This window comes from Mixophyes fleayi, chromosome 3, assembly GCF_038048845.1.
Source record: "Mixophyes fleayi isolate aMixFle1 chromosome 3, aMixFle1.hap1, whole genome shotgun sequence".
Lineage (NCBI taxonomy): Eukaryota > Metazoa > Chordata > Amphibia > Anura > Limnodynastidae > Mixophyes > Mixophyes fleayi.
In genome coordinates this window covers 330,769,518-330,794,452 of record NC_134404.1, presented here as the reverse complement: position 1 = coordinate 330,794,452, position 24,935 = coordinate 330,769,518, and the positions used below count along the sequence as shown (strand labels likewise).

Sequence of the window (24,935 nt, the reverse complement as noted above, 5' to 3'; positions counted from 1 at the left end):
ATTCCCACCTGGTTCTACTATAGATTTGTCTCATGTATTATCTAATGGGAAAATACACCAAGAGCACTTCTAATTTCCTGTTGTATGAGAAACTCTCACTGAAATCCAGTGTAAATGACAAAGAAACAGATTGAATTAATATAGTTAACAGAAGTCCTAACAATTTCTTATGTCATAAATTCTCAGAAATATTGACACCCCCAATTTACACTTACACAGAAACATTGCGACACATTTTATGTTATTTGTTCATTTTCAGTTTTTACTCCCAACATTTAGTTCTTAAAAGGTTTTTGTGAGTGAGAATAATTTGCTATTAGTAGAAATATTTACACCTGCTACAATCATATGTGCAACTGTGCCCCCAAATGACACAAGTCAACAAGATTCATGTATTAATTAAAGCCTAATTAAGTGTATGTGTGTTTGGCCATCAACTGCAATGAGTTCCCTACATTTTAAATAGAAGTAGGAAATAGATAAAAAAAAAAAAATAATAGTCAGCAGATTAAACTATTTATAACCTTGGCATTGTTAAAAGAGTATATAATAATATCAAATATGTCTTGTTAATGTTGCCTATTAAAAAGCATTTTTATGTTTCCCACAGAGATAATTTCACTTCCTATTTGACTCCATTGGTCTCCGGAGGTCACTTGTTAGTTTATTTGTTGTGTGTTATAGAGGTGCTTTATCCCCCTAATAGGAAGTAATAGCAGTGTGTCATTTCAATTAACATGCATAAATAGTGTTTCAACTAACAATACAGGGCATTGTCTGGGAAGATGTGATCCAGGGTTTTGTGGGTGGGAGACAGATGGAAGTAACTTGACTCTGCAAAGGTCGGAAATCTTTTGGATTATATTGTACTACATCTGCGATAATCCAAGTTTGCCGAATATTATTTAGGAAGATGAGGGTTGCAGTTCACTAATCACTGAACTACACATAGTGGCCACCACTGGTAAAGACCATACATTACATCACTAACACTAATAGCTGTAATATTTCATAATGCCAGCAATCTAGCTGGTAAAACGACTAAAAACCATGATAAGAAAATAAAAATAAAGTGTTTTGCAAAGTATTAACCTGCGCAGCAAACACAAACACTCCTGTGATGGACATCTCCTGCAATTTAAAGTGAAAAATCAATACGCTATAATCGCTCTTTTTTTTCCTACTGTACAGAAAATATAAATGCGCAAAAATAAATTTCAAATTGAAAACAAGTGAAAACTGTTCCTGGTACAAAATGATAAACTGTTCTGCTTCTAACCATGCATTCAAATTACCCCCAAGAGGAAAGCAACATTTAGAATAATAGAGCGGAAAACATGCGTGATCCACGCGATATATCCAAAGTGCATTGTTTAGGAGGAGACACCTAGGTAAACAGTATAAAATCTGCATGGTGTTCAGCTTCCCTAGGGTATATGCAGAGTATATTATAATACCAGGGCAGCGTATGTTACACTTCCCACAAGAAATCGAGCTGAGAGCAGAGTGGCGGGGGGAACATTGGCACATACTTATGGAGAGGGTGAAAGCACATGGACTGTCTCAGTCTACCTGACATTCTGCAGACTTCTTATTCGGGTAATGCAAGTTCACTCATATTGATCGGATTCATTTAAAACACCATCACACAGGCTTATTACTATTATTTGTACATTAGTATTTGTCTATTGATTGGCTAGGCATGTTTGTATGTGTTTTAAACTGTTCTCACTGTTTAAATGAACACTTGAATAGTAAAGATTGAACACAGAACTACTGTAAATGCTTAAATAACTTAAAATAAATAATCGTCACTTAATTGTTATTGTGTTTGTTTGTGTGTGTGTGTGTGTGTGTGTATTTACCTTCACGCTGTTTCTTCATACATCATGTGTCTCTTTTCATCTGTGTCTTTGTCTCTCTCTCTCATGTTTATCTAGCTATTTAATTACCCCTCTCTCTCTGTCTGTCTTCATATCTATCTTTCTATCTCTCTTCCTATCTCTGTCTCTTTATTTCTATCTATCTATCTATCTATCTATCTATCTATCTATCTATCTAGCTAGCTATCTCATATCTATCTATCTATCTCATATCTATCTATCTATCTATCTATCTATCTCATATCTATCTATCTATCTATCTATCTAGCTATCTATCTCATATCTATCTATCTATCTATCTATCTATCTATCTATCCATTTCCCTATTTCATATGTACATGTAGATAGACAGAATATATAACTGATAAATGTAACAAAACACATCCACGTGTTAAGATCTATTCCTCTCTAAAACAATACAAAGTGGTTTATTCAGTAATCAATGTCAGGATATGCAGACACACACTCTCCGCACCCACCTTATGTGCTTTCAGTGCACTCTCCCTCTCAAACACTAGATTGTGTTACACTTGTTTATATGTAGAAACATATAAGTATAAGTATGATTGATATGTAGCTAATTCCGGAACCTATTTCAAGTTAAAGGTGGCTGAAGATCATAAGGGACAGGCTTGATACATTGACTGCAGGATAATCGCAGGTCCTATACAGGGGGACCTCGTCATTTGCAAGGGAGGGAGGGATAAAGTGCTTTGTCTCTCAGTCTAGAGCAGGGTCCATCTAGGAACCATTGGTGGTGGGGATAGTCATTTGGCTTGATAAAAGCTGGTTGGAAGGAAGCTTGCTTTGGTTAATAGGGTAACAGCAGGGGTTGTGGCAGCCAGTGTTTTTTTTTTTTGGTAGATGTAAAAACATGAAAAGGAACCTGCGCTGGAAGATGGTGAGATACCATTATCCTGCAGACTAAAGAAAATTAGTAGCTCTAATCCTACAAAGTCCACACATCCTGTCATTTTTGCACAGAAATATCAATTTCTCCATTGCCTAGTCTATATAGGAGACGGATGTCTGCATTGTGACTATACTGAGGGCTGTGTGCGGTATAATGAATATTGCCTTCAGAACTGTGTAAATTTGAATTCTATGGAATGGTACACAGGGAAAATAATTAGTGGCATCAATATTGCAGAGATAAAGATTATCATGCAGCAGGAAACTAGATGCCTCTTTTAAATGCTGACAGGGAACGCTCGCTTTATTCTTTTATGGTATTTTAAATTCTGGTTTCAATCAAAATGTGCTCAAAAAGGCATTTGAATGCTGTAAAATGATTAAATGTCTCCCCTGTTAAGGTTTGAGACTAATCTTTTTTGTTGTATAGTGTCTCCAGTATGCTTCCATTTTACTTCTTGTCCCAAAGCTCTTTTTATTCACTGCTCACAGCCAAATTTACATCTTAATTGCAGGGTTCACATTTAACAATATAGACAGCGTAATGCTACTGGTAATTAAACTTTTAGTACCTGCTTTCTACACAGTACACAGTGACATAGTTTTGGAATGTTAACTCCCCATCTTCTCTCACTCGGGAAGGACTTTTCGGGGGAGAAAGTTGAAGAAGTGGGCCCAGGCAGAGGGCACCGTTCCTGGGAATGTCGTCTTCCTTTCTATTTATGAATCAATGAAATCTAACTTTTAAGCCTATTTCTGATTTAATTTTAATTTCTTCCTAATGAAGCCCGTCTTTGACAAGAATGCGTGTGAATGAATCCAAGATGCATGCACTCTGTGATTTGATACAGTAACAAGGACTGCGGATAAGGTATATCTAAATAGATAACAATATATTTTCTAGCCTCCGAAGCGTAAGCTGTCAATGAGGAGCATTTTGGATTTTAGTGGCACTTTTTATTTTTTTTTTCCATTTCGTAGGTCTTTTTTTTCCACTCCAGTGATTAATCAAAAGTTGTTCAACTACGCCTGCAAAAAGATTCCTCAATTTTATAGGCTCACTAGCATTGAAAGGGTTAACACGTTTATAAACTAACCTGCTTCACACCTTATCCCGTCCGTTGGATTTGTTTTACCGTACACGGCAATTAGGTATAACTAGCTTGGTGTAAATTTGTACGTCCGGAGGTTCTGTATCAATTTTCACAAGTGTTTAAATACTGCATGGGTGTTTTGATAAATAAGAATTGGTTCATTCAGGCTAAGTCGGTATTCACTGCCGAGAAACAAAACTATTTGAAAATATGTTGTCTTGCGCACAGACTTACTACAGTGCGTTCCCTTTTATCTTGTATTTGAATTATAGCAGTGCGAGGTTAGTGTGCTGTAATCTGCTCATTGTCAAAAAGAAGCAACCGATTGATCAATGTGACTTCCCCAGCATTTCTCATTGTTTTAACATAATCTGAATTTGTGTGCTAGACGTGTTAAATTTGGTTCATACTTCCCTGCTCACTTAAAAAGAAATGGGGGCTGACAAGTGCATGAAGGCGTGTATTTATTTAGACACACATATGTATGTTATGTGCATCTTGGAACAAAATTAACCCTGTAACTATTAGAGCAGCTGCAGCTTTTGGAATGGGGGGGGGCTCACGTTCAGCCTTTCCATCATTTATAAAGTAATATTAACCCTATCAAAGGTGACAGTGCGTTATGGGTGCTGCGTGGAACGGTTAACAGTGTGCATTCGGTTCAGTTGCAAGAGATGAGAAGATCACAAACGTTTATGTCCCAGATTCACCGCAGACCACAATGGAAATTCCGTGAGAAAAAAAACAAACACTGGGATAAATGTATCTCCTGAAGTAGCTCTGAATCACAATTTGCGACGTTAAATCCTCAGCGCTCGCTCACAAAATCTCAAAAAAAATTGGCATTTAGCACATTCCATGGGAAAAATGGAAAAACATCATAATGCAAGTGAAGGATCATTTGCAAAGAATAATAATTAATCTTGAAATAAAATATTAAATCATTCCCATACTTTAGTAGAATAAAAAAAAAATTGACATGCAGAGTAGCAGTGCAAAAACTTCATGTTTATGGCTGGTGAATGCTTCAGTTAAAAATATGAAGCTACATGAAATCTTACTTTCATTTGGCTCTGGTGAGTTGTGTTTAATGTTATAACAAACGTTTAATGCCCAAACAGAGAAACCTTTTATTCCCTCTTTGTACTATAGCCCAAAGGAAACATTTGTAGCTCAGAGAAATCTCCCTCTCCATCTCAGTTTTCACTGTGTTCCATTCCCCCCTCCCACAGTACCTGCCTAGCTGTCACAATGTGTGGAGCTTCTGCCCTCCCCAGCTCTCATTGGCTACCCTCCCACCAATCCAGTAGCCAAGTGGACCAGAGGGACTGCATATGTAAAGCTCTACTTCATATTAATAAGCTGCAATCGGGGCTTTAAGTCCTTGATTAGGAGAGTGTGAGAGCTTTTGGTCCCAACTGGCTGTGCCTATAGGCTTGTCACCAGGAGAACATTTGTGTTAATTGCACTGTCCTCTGACAAGGAAACTTTGATTTATAGCTGGGGTGCACAAATTATGGTTGCCGGGCGCACATGGATTCGGTAGAACTTTGCCTTCCTGAGTCTTTTTCCCTGCACTACGAGGAAGAGTAGGTACCTATTTTGCTTGTTCTTTTATCTTTCTTTACACAATGCATAACATTATTACAAAGATGCAGGTTGAGGCTAAGAGGATTTCTGTGCATGAGTGAGCTCTGTGTGCTTGTCTTGTCTCTATTGTGCGGAGGTTGCTCCTTTTAATTGTATGTCTGTGGAATTGTTCTGTTACCTTCCTATGTGAGTCCTGTCACAATCCGAGGAACAGCTGTGTGTCACTCTCTCCGTATTCAGGTACTAAGAATAGGCACTTGGCACAAAAGCTTAGCGAAGTGTTAAAATGTGTTGTTTCACTAGTGTGTAGCACATTTTCCTAGAAACCCCCCTGGACACAGCAGAACCTGCATGCCATTCAGACCGCTGAAATGCTTGTTGTATTTGCAGCCTGTCATATTTAGAAGAAATGACACGCTCAATGCTGTGGGATAGTGACAGAAAATGGTAAAGCGTGTTTAGAGAACTATTTGTGAAGCAGGCTTCTGTGTTTCAGCCTCATGTAGAATTCTAGATGGGTAAGCATTAACTAGCTATAATACAGGCGCTGGTCAATGAGTAACTTGGGCTAGTTAAGATTTTCTGTAGGAAATAAAATGTATTTGATTTGCAGAGGTTTTTTTTCTTTGTAACATATAATATTAAGAATAAAACAGTTATAATAATTTAGAGGACATTGTTGAATTCTGGAAAAAAGCTTTTATATATATATATATATATATATATATATATATATGTTTTATTTTTTCTGACAGTATAAGAAGAAGTCAGGCAGTTTTTTATTGAATATCTTTTTCTTTTTCGCTTGCGTTCTGGTATCTGTCATTGATACATTTTTATCATGTGGCGCTGATCACACTGCTACACTCTAACAATGCAAGCGGGCGTCTGTAATTGTGGAAGAAGAGGGTAGCCTCTCATGCTGTTTGCTAAAAACAAGAGCATGTGTGAATGTGTCAGTGAGCTGAGTATAACTCAGACTGCACACAAAGTGACTTTAGTGCCATGCAAATTTAATTACACTTCAGAATAAAACAATGTGACTATAAGGTTTAGGAATGAATATAGCAATTTTTGAAGCAATAGATAAGTTAGATGACTGAAATGATTACAAAATACCATATTGTTATCATCCATAACGGCTTGTAAGGAGCAGGTCACTTAATTAGGTGTGGTATATTTGTCAGACATAACAAAAAAACCGTTAGATAAATAATGTAATATTCATCATAGCTAAGTTTCAAACTTTGGTCTGTAATACATAGTAAACAACCTTTTTAAAGTGTGGTCAAGTCTATGTCTTTGCTAAAGAAGCTTTCTTAAATTTACCTTCTTATAGCTAATTTGAATGATTACTTTAGATAAGCCTCTTAAGGAAGATGCATCGAAATGATCTGTGTGCAGATGTCAAATACAGGGACTGTGTTTTAAAGCTTATAGTGCATGGCGTGAAACATTGGTGTCACTATGTGGTCGTTGTACTTCCCTCTAGCACTCTGGACAAAAATGAGCAATAAATGATCAGTGTATATCTAGAAAAAAGCAGAGACTTTATATATATCGTGCAAATATTTTTAAGTTCTATATGGATTTTAAACAAGCTTATAAAATTGTACCCGTATTGCATTTATTAATTATTTTTTAAGCAGTATAGATTCATTTGTTGTCCACTTTGCACATGAGCGTTTCCTAAATTTAAAATAAAAAAGACTGGAAAGATTCCACCCACTGCGTACTTGACCCTCAATGTGCTTAGGGTTTAAATCAGAGAGAATATAATAACTTAAGCCCAGCCGAATGTATCCGCCTTTTCTTCAAAATAATTGTTATTAAGGCAACAGATGCAATAAATGTATCGTTCCATTCTGGCATATGTGTCAATCTCATCTCTGGAAATGAAACAGTAGGTCTTTACATAAAACTCCCTCCACCTCTGATTAAAATGTTACATTGACTAAAGGATTACAGAGCTGACTTAATTTTACTGACTATTTTAACAGTTGTCACAGCTGTTGGAAGGCGGAAAGGCAAATGACAGCCCAAAAAAGGGAAGGCAAGAGCTGGGGTTGGTAGTAACAGTTTAGTAAGACGAAAAAAGAATGAAACGTTGTATTAACAATTAGAGTAATATAAAAGAGAAAGAGAGTAATACTAAAGAGGAGACAAAAGTATAAAAGTAAAAAAAAAAAAAATCTTTTTGCCTTTTCTGGTCTATTATGTCCTATAACTTATTTTTTAAGAACTAGAGAAAAGGCAGAAAAGAAGACATCACAAGAAGGGTTTAAATTGTAGCAAGTGTAATGGTGATAAGAAAAGGCTACTGCTTGTCAGGACGCCAAGATAAGATGACATTAGTGCACAATCTTAAGTGATTGCTTTTAAGTGATCAGGTTTCCAATGGGGATCTCGGGATCACACTCTACTCACTCTGATTTCCTTTCCCTTCACTTCACTTTTATATGCTAAAGTTTTATCCCTAGAGAGCTGTATCAATAGAGCTGCCCCGCAGAGTGCAAGTTTCTAAGAACAGCACAGGGTAAGTCCGGAAAAATACTGGGAGCTGAATAGAACATCTTGCACTCTATACTTTTTTTTACTGGTTCCATTTATCGCGAACCCTTAACTAACCGTATTAAGAGTAATAGGCATCTCATCATCGACTCGCCAAAATCCTGCTAAGTTGCTGCCTTTCTTCAGCATGCTCAATTTAGAGTGTTGGGAATAATGGCGAAAACATCTCATCTCCCCTGCCCATTTAAATTTCATTCTGACAGCTCAGTCTTTTCCGGGGGAGCTGGCCCATTTTATAGAGCTGAATGCTCATTTTAATGTGTTTATAGTTGTGCTCTTTTATTTACTGAGCCCAGTGCATTGCAGCTGTAATTAACCCATGTTATTAGCAAAGCCCTTGTGAATACCCATTAATTTCCCAGAATGCTCGGTCTTTCTGCCTTTCACTGCAAATTTCAAGGTGTATTATATGAGGCTTTTTTTTAAGTTACAGATGATTCTACTTAATTGTTAATTCTACCTTTTTGTAATTTTTTTTTAAAAAACATACTATTTTGCATAGAACAGGAAGGGCTAGAAATGAGAACATTTATTTCTACAATAGAAATGTGCACTTTTGCTTACCAATGGACACGAACATTTATATATACATATATATATTATTCTGTGTCTAACCTCACATCACTGTGTCCATATTTGGAGAGCAAGTCCCACTGGTTCGTGTGTATATTTAAATATATTTTTACACTACTTGCATCCTCTTAAAAAATGTAAAAAAAATTTTTTGTCCCTGATACTATTCCCAAGTAATTCAGTTCTTTCACAAAGAAATCGGCACATGTTGTGTTTTTTTTTTATTATTATTATTATCAGATGACCTGATAAGTTTTCATATGCCACCAGATTTAATCGCAGCTCGAGCACTGAAATTTCCATGCGGATAAGTACTGCTTACTTTGGTAAACTTATATAAATTGTTATAAGCCCATTGAGGACAGGTAGCATTATTTTCTTTTCTATATGTCTCTAAAATACCCTAGATGTGTTTGTGAAAACTTAGTGGAGCCCATCCAATATATGACACTAAGTAAACACAGTTCATGTACCCATTAGGATTAAGGAGATCTCTTTGTTGGGAAGTTTTACGTTTTAAATATGATATATTTGCTGACGATCGATATGTGTAGACCCCAAATCTTTCTAGTTTGTCTATTGAGTGCAAAGGGGATAAACATATTGTTTTGCACAGTGGTATTTTGGGAATTCAGTTGTCCAAACTCTGTGTTTTGTTTTGGCTATTGTACTTAGCTATGTGCATTGTCTGAGAGATAAACCATATATAGAAAAGATAGATAGATAGATAGATAGATAGATAGATAGAAGGATAGATCGCTTACACTAATACCTATTTTGCATTCAATTATATATAAACATACATGCACACATATGCAATAGATATAACATACATTCTGTGCAATACGATGCAATGATTTCTTTTATATTTTTTTTATACTGTTGATTTTTTTAGGCTTCAAAAACAATATAAATAAGTCAGCTGGGTATCATGGGCAGAACTGGTGTTCTGGGTCTTGAGAATATTATGGTAATTATTGGTATTACCAATACTAAATTAAAAAGCTGTCATTCAACGCCGTACTAGCACTCTATATGACATGTTTTGGTTTCTCACCGGCCTGGACGTGCAGTCTTTTTTTTTTTCTTTTCCTTTTACATCCTAGAGCCTTGTATTAAATTGTCATTGTCCTGAAGTACATGAGAGAGAAATGAATTGTTGTCCTGGACATGCTCTGACAGTAAAATATTTAGCCTCTCTGCCTCCAATCGTGCTTTATGTGTGTGTTTGATAGTGCAGGAGTGACACCCTTAGTCCCAGCAGCCTGACACACAGAACTAGTCATTACATCTCTTTTTCCACTCTTTGGCTTGACTCTTAAACTTGTTCTATGTGTGTGATAATTCTATGTTTGCATCTATAAACAGATCTCTCTTTAGCTCTGTCTTGTGTGCTTATATATATATATATATATATATATATATATATATATATATATATATATATACATCGCTGATGTTTAAATCTATATTTCAGAAAATAACTTGTACCTTTGTGTCTTCTATATGTTTGTTTATCATAGTCGAGATGTGAGATTAGTATGCGTCAGTTACATGTATATGTGTTATATTATATGTGTATGGGTGTGTGTTCGTACAAGGTAGCGAAATATGAAGATGATAATTTTTAATGTGTGAGCCCTGTAGGATACAAGTTACTATTGTTTGTTAAGTGCATTTACATTTAATAACTGTGATATATAACTTTATATATATATATATATATATATATATATACATACACATGATTAACAGATAGCAAATAATATTTATATGTTATATACTGTTTATTTGCTTTAAATAATAAATGGTGGAAATGTTTTTTTTTACTTTTAAGGCATTTCCCCCAGACAACTGATAAATTCTTTTATCTTTATCTTAGGGAAATGGTTTATGTACACAGGCATGGTGTAAATGTGAGGACGAACTCTTTTTCTGAAAATAAAACCTTACCTTCATGGTAGGACCGTATATTATTTTTCCTTTTTTTCGTATATGTGATGCCTTTTTAATTCTATTGTGTTTTTCCATGTTTTTATTATATTTCATTTCTCTCATTGTTATTCACACTAATGTAATTATTTAGCAAAGTAACATAGCCCTTCATTGGCTTCTCAATGTTTTTAAGACTGTTTCTCAATAGATTGTTCTCTAAAACCTCCACGTATTGTGTTCTGTAGCCAACAAAATTCTATAAACTAGCCATCCATTTCTGCCCACTTAGAGATAGGAACAGTTTAGCTGTCTTATTCTTCATCTGCATTTTTGTGTGTTTATTTTGACTTTCTATTTGAACTCTCATCACCCAGGCACACAGAGGTTTCCATACAACTGTAATTTTTTCTTTAAATGATGAACATATTTTAGACGCTAAAAAAATGATATTTAGCCATCTGTATCGCTGGTATGCTCAGTCAATGTCTTGCAGACATAACAAGGCTTGCATCCCTGGTGTCATCTGCTAGCATAGTCTGTACCTGCCTGGGATAACTCAAGCATCATCTTTTATTTAGTAAAACAAACTTCTCATTATAGAGTAGTTAAGTACTAGAGACGAGAGATTTGTTATATAGTTGCCTTTTTTTACCGAACCTAATTTACTTACATTTAAAGAACATTGTGTAAGAGATATACATTTTACATATAATAGATTGAAGTAAAAATCCACTAGGAACACACAGTCAACATATTAAATATTTTTTGTATGCATGCATATGTTAGTGTCTGTTTGCATTATGCAACTAGCATGACGTCTGTCTGAGATTTGCGATCTGATCATTTTTGGTAATTCTGTTTTCTCTTATTTATATTGCTGTTCTGCTCCCAGTTTAACTATGAGTAAATACAGTTATCATAAATAAAACCAACAGAATCTGGTGTAATGTTACATGGAAATAGTGCCCAGTTTACAGACAGCATTGAGTTAGTACATTGCGCTTTTATTAAATGGAGAATCATTTTTTCCCAAATCAAATAAGTCTTGTTTGGTGTCATATAGGGCTATGCATTTTATAGACATTTAAGAGTTTACTAATTTGCTATAATTAATTCCATTGTATAAGCTTTCGAAATGGATGCAAGCCCATTCAAATTAGAATTTAGATATTCCACAGCTATTTTCAGACATTAATTTGAAAATTAATTATGGAAAATACGAGCCTGTTTGCTGGTCAAAATAGAATATAACGGGCTAATTTCACATGTAAGTGGCTCAAAACCATCAAGTGTTGGCCCTGATTAGGGGTTAGGCTGTATATTTGGTAGGCTACATCGTAAACAGGATGGGAAATGGGTGTACTTCAAGCGTTTGCTACTTAATCTCAAAGTATCAAGCATTAAGAAACTCAATAAATGCTCCCTATTCTTTTTTTAATATCAGGACAATGTAGACAAGTTTGGGTCTTGCAAAAAAATTAATGTCGGAACGCGACTATATTTTCTGTTTTCAACTCAGTAAATTTTCTTTTATTATAAATATCTATTGTTTAACAAACATTTGCCATAAACAGTACACTGTCTTTTCCTATGACAGATACACAGAATATGACAACTTTTTGAATTGTAATTTACTTTTATGAAGTTTTATCATGACTAATATTGACTGATATCACATAGGATGCCTATTAACTAATTACTAAATTAAAAAAGGGAGTGTTTTTCTCCTGCTTTAGAAATATTAAGCAGTGATTTTATTGCGGTACAATAGCGTGTGGGTCTTCCAATGTGTTGTGTTATTTTTATTCTACATTATATAAAAGGTACCAGTTCAATTATGAATAAGAAAATCATCTGCACACTAAATAGGCCTGTTATATTTTCCCCTGTCAGCTCTCTTCAAAAGAGGGTTCCCATCTGTTATCAGCACTTGTGTTTCTCATGTAATGAAGTGTGAAAATATAAACTAGACAGGATGCTTTTTTTCAAATTGTCAGTCAAAAAAAAAAAAGTTTTCGGATCCCGGCATACTGCTAAAGTGTGAAAGTGGATGACTAGCAGCCCAAATGTTCATGATGATCAGTAGGAAATATTTAACATATTGATCTTTAGTATCGACAACAATTTTATATATATATATGTATATATATATATATATATATATATATATATATATATAAATATATATATATAGATATATATATATATATATATATATATATATATATATATATATATATATATATATTACAGTTAAAGATGGCATAGATTTGATTCTTTCTTGTAAACTCTGAAAATTAAATTAACAGCATTCCAGTTTGTTACAATACAATATTGCATAAATGTATAGAGAAGCTTTGGTTTTCTTGTGGTTTTTAAACCAACATTTTAAACGCTATTCATGGCAGCTGTATTTATTTTGTATTTATGTTGTTTATAGGATACTTAAGTTAAATAAAGAAAAAATATTGGAAAGTTGGTTCTACCCAAGCGACATAACTTTAACTTTACTTTAAGCACCTGATTATTTCAAATACCGCAATGCGCTAATGCTCTCCCACTGCAGCATATATGGTTTAATAGTTTAATTGCATAGAAACAATTTGTGCTAAATAAAATCTTATTGTGCGGCGGCTTCTTTATTTTATTTTTTATTTCTTTTTAAATATATATATATTCTTGCAAATTTTTAAGCATTGTAATTTTCAATGAAAATCCAAAAATATTATTCTTGTAAGTAATGCCAGAGTGATACTTTAAAATAGATCTACTAGTCATGCGATTGGTCATTTGCTATGTTTTACTTACAAGTTTTGTAATTTGTGAGGTCGTAAGGTAAACATTAGGCGTTTGGGATCTTTATACACAAGTTAACTTAATTCAGAACTTTAATTATAATGTAGATAGGTAAACAAATTCCTGACACGGATATTGTGTGTACTCTATGTAACGTCTGATAGATTATTTAAAAAAAAAATTAATTGAATAAATTTATTAGAAACATGCATATTGCTGAACGTTATAGTTTACATGCAGGCCTTTGAATATAATAGCAATAATAATTAGTATGTAAAAAAAGTTATCAAATGCTTATGTATATAAAAAAAATTAATTGACAGAATATTTGCAAGCAATATATTGTTATTATTACTATAGAAATAATAATAATAAATAATAATTTTTATCAGATAGGATATTATTATTTTGTCGCAATACCTCCATTTATTAAAGTTTACATTAACTAAACCACTAGCAGTGACCTGTTAAGAACAGATGTTGGGACTTGTCCAACAACACAAAGAATCCGATTCCCAAGAGCAATCAGAGGGGTTAAGTTGGAATTCCTGATAACTGAAAAAAGAATTCAGAGCAGCAAATTATAATTCTGCTATCAAAAAAGGATTGAGCTCAGGTGGTGCCAGGTCATATTAGAGAGCCAATCACTGGATTACATTAGTCTGAATGACACCTGTCCCATCTATCATATAGCCACTGTGTCACAGATGCTGAAACAAGAATTGACCAGGATGCAGAGGCTGACGTGTTGGTCAACACTGGTGGCATTGCTCCATCCACACCAAATCTGCTGTAGACCACATTTTTTTGACCAGTTTAAGAGCAGTGAGTCATGTGGCTCTAAATATGTAGAAGCTAAAAATACAGTATGTGGCTCAACAAAGGAAAATCTTTAGCAGTGGCACACAATACATTGCATAGCCAAACACATTAAAAAAATCACTGCATTAACTTTGCTGTCAGAAGGTCAGAGGAGAGCAGTCGTGCATTTCAAGCTGAAAATGCAATAACCCCTTCAGTACCAGAGGTGCGTGCAATGCATAACATTTACTGTAAAACCAATTCATTAGACTCACGTTGAAAACATTTGTCTTGGGGTCATGCATAGGGCACGTGACTGCCAATTCTCATTCACTGAGCTGGTGCACTACCTGAGAATCTCAGTTTATTTGCCTAAGCGATGAGATCCATTAACAGAACTGTGCTTGAATCTATTGCAGACTACATCTACGCCCTATAGATATAGAGTTTCAAAAATGAATGCCCAATGCATGCATTAATCTACTCCTTATCCAAAATCTGTAACTAATTTTTTGAGGAAGGGCTTTTATAGACGTCACCCATTCTACCCGCTACTTTGTTATTTTTAGATCATTTTCAACCATTTACTTTAAATTGCCATTGTTTTACATTTTATATTTTGTTCGGACCCCCCCCCCCCCCCCCCCCTTCCCTTTTGAATTGTGGCTGACATTTATTAACATTGTTAAAGTTGGTGTTTTCATAGATCTTCCCCTCCCCAAACAAAGCTCCATTTTATTTCTGATAGGTTAGCATTATTTTTATATTGAAATCTACACTTTCCGGTATGGAATAACCCACAAGTGTAATTAGGAATCTATTAGGCATACAGAAAAAGACAAAGAGTATGGAGTCATGAAGTTTCCTAATTTAATGAAATATCTCTATTTCTTTATAAAGAAATAACACGAACAACAGGAACTTAGCAAATATATCTGCTAGACTAAAGGTTTTCAGGAAATCAGGAATTTTATTCCAACTAATATGTCAAGTCCAAAAACTCTCCTGAAAAATGTATAAGACATGGCAAACCTAATATATAGACTAATGACTGCCATCATATATGGAAGTGTTATAACCTTGCCGACCTTTAACCCATAACAATAATACTCAGTTGGGTAGGTCTTTATTCAACTGGGATTCTTGTGACTGGGTATTTTCATGACACTGGTTCTATTATCTCACCTCAAGAAGAGAACATTGCTAGTCAAAGCACAAGACACATAGTTTGGTAGGAACTGGTTTACTTTAATTTCCCTGAGCGGTACAGCAAGAGTTAATCAACCTTTCATTTCATCGAAAGGTAGATTTATACAAAGGTTTATCTGTACAGTAATTCTAAGAATTGGGCACCTTACAGATAATGTCAGCTAACAAGTCATGGTAGAGCTACGCAAAGAAACAGAAAAAAAAAAAAATCAGTGTTATTTAACAGTTTTGTTCCGAGGACCGTAGCTGTGAAGAAAATGTGAAAACATGTCACTTTCTGTAATCTAACTGGCAATAACAAGGAATCATTTTAAGGCTGCAGGAAAACCATACGCTTTTAGAAAGGGGAGAATTTGTGTGGGCATAAGACAGTCTGTTGATTTAATAATAATAATAATAATAATAATAATAATAAACCCTATGTAGTTCTGGAAACATTATTTTATCAATAGGATAAACTTAACAATCATCACCTCATTATTGTATAGCTAATTATTGCAATAAAAGATGTATGCTGTCCCATCAGCTGCATCTATTAACATAAAAATGTAGATACGATTGAAGTCATAAAAAGAATTCTAAGCTTGATATACATCCAGATCAATAAAATGATCTAAATAACTATACAGCAATTTGTACACAAAAGTATGATAGCTGCACAGCAGGTGGAAACACGTCTGTCAATTGTGAGCACTTGAATGGAAAGGAATTTAAATACAAACAACTGAATACAGAAATACAGTAAGAACTGATGATTTAGCAAAACATAGACAGAAATCCGGAGCTGAAAGTGGATATCAGATTGTGTATAATTAATGATTCAACGGTTAATAAAAGCATGAATTCCTGACAAAGAGAGGAAAGCGATCCCTAGCCAGATAAGCTTGCAATCTATAGATATATAGATGGATAGATTCATTGTCCTTTTTAAGCGGAATGTTCGAATTTAAGTTGAATTGTCACGTTGGTTCTAAAATGATGTTAAACATTTTATTTGTTCCAAAATATAATCAAGATAGCACCATTTCCTAAGGCATTACACTACATGCATCTTCTATAGTAAGTTCTAATTCCTTAAATGGTGTTTTGAAGGCTTCGCTGGGTCCTTCATCGGGAGTGTCTTCAGTTATTGCCCTTAAGGCATTCCAACGTTGCCCAGAGTACAGCTGGCAGCAGGCATTATCAGCAGTTTACACTACTGATTTCATTCTAAATATGATTGTGTATAAATACAGTTAGTTAGTGTGGTTTTATCTGATAACCTAGCGCAGAGACTGAGGAGCCGAACAAACAGTTTTTCAGTAAATTCGCTGTTCATACACCTGATAAGATTGAAAGAGCTTTCGAAATGCTGATATGCTTTGAATAAGAAAAGAATAATCAGTTTTTTTTCTGGCACCGTCTTATCGGGAACGCAGTTAAATGCCAATGCTTTTACATTACCAGAAGTGAATGTTTCAGACGCTGCTGATCTTTGCTTGAAGTTAAAGAGTAATATCTTTTGTGGAGCACAATTATGAATGGGGGGGTAGATTACCTGTCTTCAAATGCACTGACTACAAAAAAAAAAAAGAATTACATTATGGAGATGTATTTGCTGTCATCATGTGTATTGCATTGTAATGTAATTAAAAGACCCTCACTAAAAAATAAAGTTAAATTAACCAAAATATGTAGAAATAGAATGATGTAGGATCAGTTTATCATCCTATAGGCCAGTCCCGAAAGGCACCCTCCATTAAGACACTCATTGATAGAGTTATGCGGTAGTGAAGCTTGTCCATGATATAATGTACTAATGACTTTTGTATTATATGTCTGAGAAAGGCGAAACGCAAGTGTTTTAATCAAACCTGAAAACGATTGGAGAAGTTAAGAGACATATCAACATGAGTTTGTTTAGTGTATTAAAAGCTAGGAACACCCGTTCAATTGAATACTCTACAATCTTAATTGATTCATTAAGTAAGATATTTTTTTTTTCTCCAAATAGAAGACTATTGAGTCCGGAGTCCACAAGAACAAGTGCAAATACGAAATTTGGCTGTAGTTGAAGCCCGCTGCAATTCAGCCCAATGACCGCTATGTCCGTTGCTGCTGTGCTGTATTTCCGCTGCAGCCGAGTAGACTGCAGTGCAGATTTTTTTTTTTAGCTCAGTTGATTTAATTGGGTGTAGTCAGTTACCCAGTTTATCCCTCATGAAAGCATTTGCAACTCCTTGCCTGGTTCAGAATCAACATAGAATCATTTGTCCATGTAGTCATGACATTATAATATGTTAAGTGCGGCCTTGGCTGTTCATTGCTATTCTGGAGAAGGTAACTGGCGCCTTTTTCATCCCTTATGTAAACCAATATAGAAATTTACATCGGTGCGGTGTCCGCTATAAAACACAGCGTCTCTTTTATCATTATTACAGCTGCGAAGATGGTAGAAACATCTCATTTAGACTTCTGCTCCAACAAAATGTACATTGTTATAATGATGTTCCTATCATTTGCTTTTCACCCCTAAACTTGATGCTTACGCCAACTGTAGGGCAGTTTACTCATTATGGGCACTCCCCTGTAGTGTAGCAAAATCTAGATAGAATAAATGTTGTGTTCAGATGTAGCTCTATCAAAGTTTTCAATTGAAGGTCTTTACGTTTATCCAGCATGATTTAAAATTATATTTAATCCTTATATAGAATATATAATATATTGGTATAACATATTTTTTTATTGAGATAACTAGCAGTATATGAAATAATAGAACAATATTAAGACAGATTGACTAATGGCTTCATTACAACCCAGTGCAGTTCTGGAGGAGTTAAATTTTGAGAGTTTTTCGACTCTTATAGCTGTTTGTATTCCCTTTTCCCTTACTTACTCTTTGTCTCCGTTCCTCTCGGTTGCGTTTCTCATTTTTCTTCATTTTATGCTTGGAAGTGGCTGTTGCATTCTGATTTGATAAATGATAGTGTAAAAAGTGTTTTGATTGATTTTGGATTAGTATTGATTGCTCTTGATTAGATCACTGACACCCTGGAATCAATACGATTCGATAAGACACTGCGCCTCTTTTCCATCCCACTCAGCCGACCAGGGGGAATACAAGAAAACTGAATGGTCAAGGATGATAAATTGACCAAGTGTCTATCTTTAGAAAATCCTTTATTTCTAAGTGTATGGATCGCACAAGAACCCAGAGTTTTGTCTGTAACAATTTGAAACTACAGACCATTTAATTAATAACATAAAGCAATGCTAGGGTGGTTTACATTTTGCGTCCTCCGCTACTTGAAAACTCAATCCGTGACCAAATAGTCAACTCTGAACAAAGTTTCAGTGTACAACTGTTTCAAGGACAAGTCCCCCTTTTGCGGATTTCTCCTTAACCATTTGAGACCCCACAAAAAAACAAATAAGGGGTTCACTATGTTACCTTATCAAGCAGTATACTGAAAAGCCATCCATATTGCTCTATGGACAAACGTTCATAGAGCTCAACCAAATAGCTATAGATGAAATGATCCTGCCAGCACACCTTTACTGCAGGTAATGGGGCATTCTTTAGAATCCCTCCTTTTTATCATTTCTTAAAAATGTAAATTGTAACAACAACCGTGGTCGACAAGAAGCCATGCCACATACACACTTTCTGTACCCTTCTAGTGAACCTGGATTTCACAGCAAGCGATAAGTTAAACACTTATAACATTTAACGTGTTTTTATTACTTATCTTACCTTGAAAGGGAGTTACGGCAACCATGCCTGATATTTTTTGAATCTGGTAAACTGAACGATATATCTACGCTGTGACGCAATTAAGGGGACCCCTATGTCCATGTAACCATGAAAACTATATTATTTATTTACAAATAAGCTGTTGTGGCAACAACACGTAACATTCATTAATTTTTTCAACATTTTATAAGATTGTCATACTGGGTTTATGAAAATAATTTTTTACTTTGACTATTACTTTTTTTTTTTTTTTTTAACCCACCATTCATATGTCTAAACTACCGTGAATATTTTTTCCCAATTTGCTGTTACACTGGATGGAATTATGAGCAGTTACTTTGGCACCCCCATTGTATTCTTGACTTGCCACTATGCTCGTAATGTTTTTCTTATACCTGGTTTGGAGATGATTAATCCAGCTTTATTAGTGCAACCAGGACAAATTCTACGTGGCAGTGAATAATATAATTTAGGCCTCCTGACTACACCTTGCAATTTTAACCTTTTGGAAACCAAATATGTTGGAGACACTTTGCAGCTCCATTTGTTTGGGGTACACCGACTCCTAAAACTTGACTCATTGTCACTTACTTTTCTTCAAGTGATATGCAATATAGTCAACTTTAAGCCTTTATTTTTTGTTAATAACTTTATTTAGAAAGTTTTACCACACAATGTAAACAAACAATGTAGAAAGCCAAAGTAGGCCAAAATAGATGACAGAATATTCACCTGAAGGTAACACAGAAGAACGTACAAAAAAAGGTAGCAAAAAGGCAAATAAAGCACATGTTCAATTAGATGGCCTGAACTGTGTGAAAATATTAAATTAAGACTTTATTTTTAATAAATTAGGTATTCTGTTTTAAGGCAAGACTAAATATAGCAGAGCTTACAATACATTATTCGATATATAGAGAGGCCAATCCCAGCTGATTATTTTTAAGCTTTGCAACAGCTAATTTTTGTAAAATTTAAATAATGGTAATTTTTTTTAGAATCTCAGACAATCTTGTGTGAATCTTCTGTATTAGAGACAACTGTGGTTATTTTCAGCAATAGTAAACTCTAATATATTATTTAACTATGTTTTCTGATAGGCTCTGTGTATGTCAATGTCAATTCTGTTCTCAAGAGCTTACAATTGTATAATTTGCAACCTCCTGTATTTGTGTTTGCCATATTATGCAATAGTTCCACAGAATTTATTTTATATAGGGAATATAATCTTATATAGCTCTGTGCATATAATTGAGTTTGTAATATCATTTTGCTGCCTGCAGAATAAGGAAATAAGGTGATTTGAACCAGGTTGTCCAACAAAAATTGTAGTCGTCATTGTTTTACAGTTGGACCAATGAGCTACTCCTACCGTATACAGCCATCTTTGTATAGTGTTGCAAAATATATTGTCTCCTATATAGATATATGATGACTATAATTATAAATGCTGCCCTTGATGAACACATTAAGACATATCTTACTATCACAGCAGTCCTTATGAGTATAATGCATATACATTTTAATTCCCAGTTAGTGGGCCGATCACTTCTGTCTGTATTTTGGTGGTCATTAACCCACAACTTTGATCACTGATTCTCTAACTATCTGTAGGTTTATGGCTTATTCAACTGGAACTAAATCCTTATCATCTTATTATAAAACGTAAAAAAAAAAAATGGTTTGGGCTGTAAAAAAAATGCCAGGGCTGAATACCTCTGTGACAAGATTTATGGTACATTCCTTTCAATAACACCCACTCCATGTCAGACCTTTTGAAGAGGCTTGATTACCTTCTACAGCTGAACCCCATGCATCCACCTTCATTTACAGCTTATTTAAAATATTTTCCCACAGTGCTCTGTTTTATAAAGACACAAAGGCCGGGAAGCAAAATAAAACCTTCACTACGGTAGAGCGAAACCATAGATAATCATGAGGTTGTATATGTTCCTTAGATTGTAAGCCAGAAGGGCTATGGTCCTCTAAAACCCAACTTATGTACTTCTGTATCCCCCTATCCATTTGAAGTGATATACTGTGGCTCTGTATTGATATACTGCATGCATTAATTTATCTGTTGGCATTAGATGGATGCTTATAGTAGATGATTGGTTCAATAATTAACATGCACATATATATATATATATATATATATATATATATATATATATATATATATATATATATATATATATATATACACTGTATGAATATATATATATATATATATATATATATATATATATATATATATTTTCTATATGTTGGTGTTTTATATAATGTTACTATTACAGATAAACATTGGCAGACAATTTGTCATTCCCATTTGCCTTATAAATTATATACAGTGTGTTCTGTTTTACCATCTCCAAGTAGTTATTCCACCACTAGGTGGCACTAATTAAAATCAGACCCATATTTGATTCCCCGGATTTAAAGTGCTATTGACTTCTATGGAAACCCCTAAGTGTTGCGCATGGATTTTATTTACAAGCTTTTTATATTAAGGTTCAACTTTCTATTTCATTGTTTTCATATTACTTAACATATAATTTATAGTATGTTAAAGAGAATATATACCCAATATAATTTTTGTACCATAATAATGCAATAGTTAGTCGAATGTTGCCCATCACCCTTCTTATATTTAAGATTTGCAACAATAATTTGAAAGCAGTTTGGGTCACTCGGCGTCTACATTAAGTAATTAGGGAGAAATCAGCAATGTTCTACTTTTTTTTTTAGGGAGATTTTATGTTTAAACTTTACCAGCATCCCTTATAATAAAATAACCCATGATAAATATATAGAAATCAATTATAATTACAGACTATAGCGGACTGCACTGATTGGAATAGGGCACCGTATGTGGATGACTCACATGGGTTCCAGAAACAGAATCGGACAAAGAATATAAAATAAAATGAGTTGTTTTATATTGGTTAAAAATAATTGAACCCTACAAATTTTTTGTTTAACATTTGATTGTCCACATACACAGCAAACTATATTTAAATTGGTTCTTTTTGAGTTTGCAGCACAAACCCCATAATAATGTAGAAGGATCAGCCATTCACCAAATGTTGGTGGCTTGTTTTATTGAACCTATTGTTGTGTGAGGCTTCTTTCTTAAGAATAACTTTGAAGCTCATAAAAAGAAAAGGTCTTGTGTATTTTGTAAAGCGATGCACACTAGCTGCGTTTCTGGAGGGGTTTTGTTAGTTTGGTTTGGGTAGTTTACAATGTGTCTCCAAAGGAAGCTAAGATGTGACTGTGTGTGTAGTGCTGCAGGAACCGCAAGCTATCAGCAGACAGCTAGTCGGCAGCAGGTGTGAACTACATAAAACAGGATTAGGAGAGTGGCAGAGTGTACACTATAAACAGAAACCACACTCCCCTATTGCCCCATCTTCAAAGAGATAGAAGTCAGAAGTCAGGGCAGGCCTGCATTCCGTGTTTACTAAACAGCGCTCAGTTCACTGTGCAAACTGATCTGTGCAGCTGCGACTGCTTAACCCTTTGCTAATACAGTCAGAATATAACCCCCTCTGTTCGAGGGGCACTTGTAATAGGGCACAACTTTTTATTTTTTATGTATTCCTTATATATGTATGTGGTGATTTCAGTATTAACATATAGGGGTCTGTTTATTACAATGGGGTGATAACACAGATTTTTGTTTTAGAGATGCTAATCGCATAGAGAGAAAACCCTATTTATCAATAAAATTTTACCATGCAGCTGTGAGGAATCTTACTGCTTGCCCTGCGAGTGCTGGGTCCCTCTGCGCATGTGTGAGAAGAAGGCTTTCTGGATCGCGCATGTGCATTGGAACTGGATGTCTGGACTTGGGCTTCCAATTCCAGATTCACAAAGAAAAATAAAAAAATACAGTTATATTAAAAAAAAAGTGTTTTTATTTTTTTTAAAAAAAACCTTTATTTAAAAAAAGAAAACAACATTATCGACATCCTGGGATGAGGATAGGAGGACAGTGGCTAAACTTTTATTGCAGCGGTCCTTGATAAAAAGGCTTCCTTGTGCATTATACATTATATTATTGGGGATATATCTGCAGTTACTCCCAGCAAAGGCTAATGCTGGCAATACCCGCAATTATTATTACTATTATCTTTGATTTATAAATTTATAAGATGCCACAAAATATTATGCAGCACCGTACATGCATACTTGCCAACTCCCGGAAACAGGGGCGGGGCGAGGCCAGTCGCGTCATTTTGGCACCGCCACCATGACGGGGTCGTGGGGGTGGGGCCAAAATGAAGTGATTGGCCTCGCCCCGCCCCCTCCCGCCCTCCAAAATGGCGTGAATCACCGAGAATCGCGTCAAATGACGCGATTCTCTGTGAAACCTGGGATGCAGAAGAAAATGCCAGCTCCCCCGGAAGACTGACCCGAATTTCGGGAGTCTCCCGGACTTTCCGGGAGAGTTGACAAGTATGTGTACATGACATATACAGAACGCAATGATCCATGACGCATTACATGATACACAAAAAATAACAAAGGCCAGACATACTGAATAGACAAATAATATACAGATAACATGGTAATGCAAATTATTTATAGGACAGTGAGTGAGAGTGATGGTAGTAACCAGCGAGAAGTAAGCCTAGGCTCAAGAAAACAGGACTAATGAAGCAGGCCAAGAGGTACATAGGGTGATGGAATAGTGAAGGAGAACACAAGGAAAGAGAGTCCTGCTTGTGAGAGTTTACATCCTAAAGTCAATAGTCTTCACTGGCCTGGATGGCTTTGGTAAATGGGGATAACTCACATTTTCCCTTCATTTAGCATTAATAAATAGACTCATAGCACAACAAGAAAGATGACATATTACTTCATTTGGAGTTTCCCATATTCTTAGGTTCTCTGTAAAATATTCAGCAACCAGGAAATCACTCAGGCTAGTTAATATACATTGTATACCCAGTTACACACCAGGAAAGAGAGAAAACAAATACAGGGGGTCTGGCTGTAATGTCACAAATAGCGAAACCTATGATAAATCATATATCAGTGTAACAGCAAGTAGTACTGTGAGCTTGATAGTTATCGCACACAATGTGTAAACTAGTTACCTCTGACCTGGAGGGAAATGCAAAATTTCCTACTAGGGAAGGACTGGGACTCTATAGTGGCTGATTCACTAAGCCTACATGCTACATGTGCCAATATCGGACTGGGAAGTAATCTGTGCGTTCTGGGGGAACTGATGACGACATTTCTGGAATCAGTTGCTACATATATTAGTTTTGCATATATGCAGGAAGAGCTTCAGATGTGTATTCTGATTGCTTGTTAGAAGTGAATATACGGTGTATGGAATATACAGGATATTCCTGCATTGTAGATGTAGTTGTCCTTTAAATTTTGAGGCCCTCCATCTGATAAACTTAGGTCAACCCCTTAGTGTAGCAGGTGAAGGGGCTTGTTGTGAGTTTCCAGTGAGGTAATACGAATGATGTCATCCAGGGTCACAAGTGCATCTGTCACTGGGTTTGCATAGAGCAGCTAAATAAAGACTGAATCAACACCCTAAATATAGCAACACAATACAAGACAGTGGACTCAATAAATTGGTTTGAAAAGTGTGATTGTTTTCCTTGAGTGTGTAGTTTAGACTTCCCCCAAACGTGCATATTTCAGGACTGATGCCAAGTATACTACTGTATTGATAAAGCCATAACTATGTGATTATGTGTGTTTTTTACTACTGTATGTGTGCTGGCTTAATCCCTCGTCTGCCGGCAACTTTGTGCAGCTCAAGCCACTGCTTGTCACTTATCTTTCTAAGCTGAACAAAAGAGTTAA

At 35.2% G+C, this 24,935-nt stretch overlaps 1 protein-coding gene across 9 annotated transcripts in view; it reads left to right on the top strand.

Moving 5' to 3' along the window:
- The window catches only part of ESRRG (estrogen related receptor gamma), a 633,225-nt gene that overhangs the window by 450,363 nt on the left and 157,927 nt on the right, over positions 1 to 24,935 (top strand). For 3 of the 9 annotated variants that reach the window (XM_075204251.1, XM_075204249.1, XM_075204250.1), the window contains exon 5: positions 10,506 to 10,583. The exons of 1 other annotated variant lie outside the window; for it this stretch is intronic. In XM_075204251.1, the coding sequence (XP_075060352.1) occupies positions 10,510 to 10,583 (74 nt within the window). In that variant the 5' untranslated portion in view covers positions 10,506 to 10,509. Of the gene's footprint in view, positions 1 to 5,265; positions 5,483 to 10,502; positions 10,584 to 24,935 lie in introns of those variants that run through there. 5 more of the 9 variants (XM_075204252.1, XM_075204253.1, XM_075204248.1 and 2 more) reach the window with 4 other exon arrangements.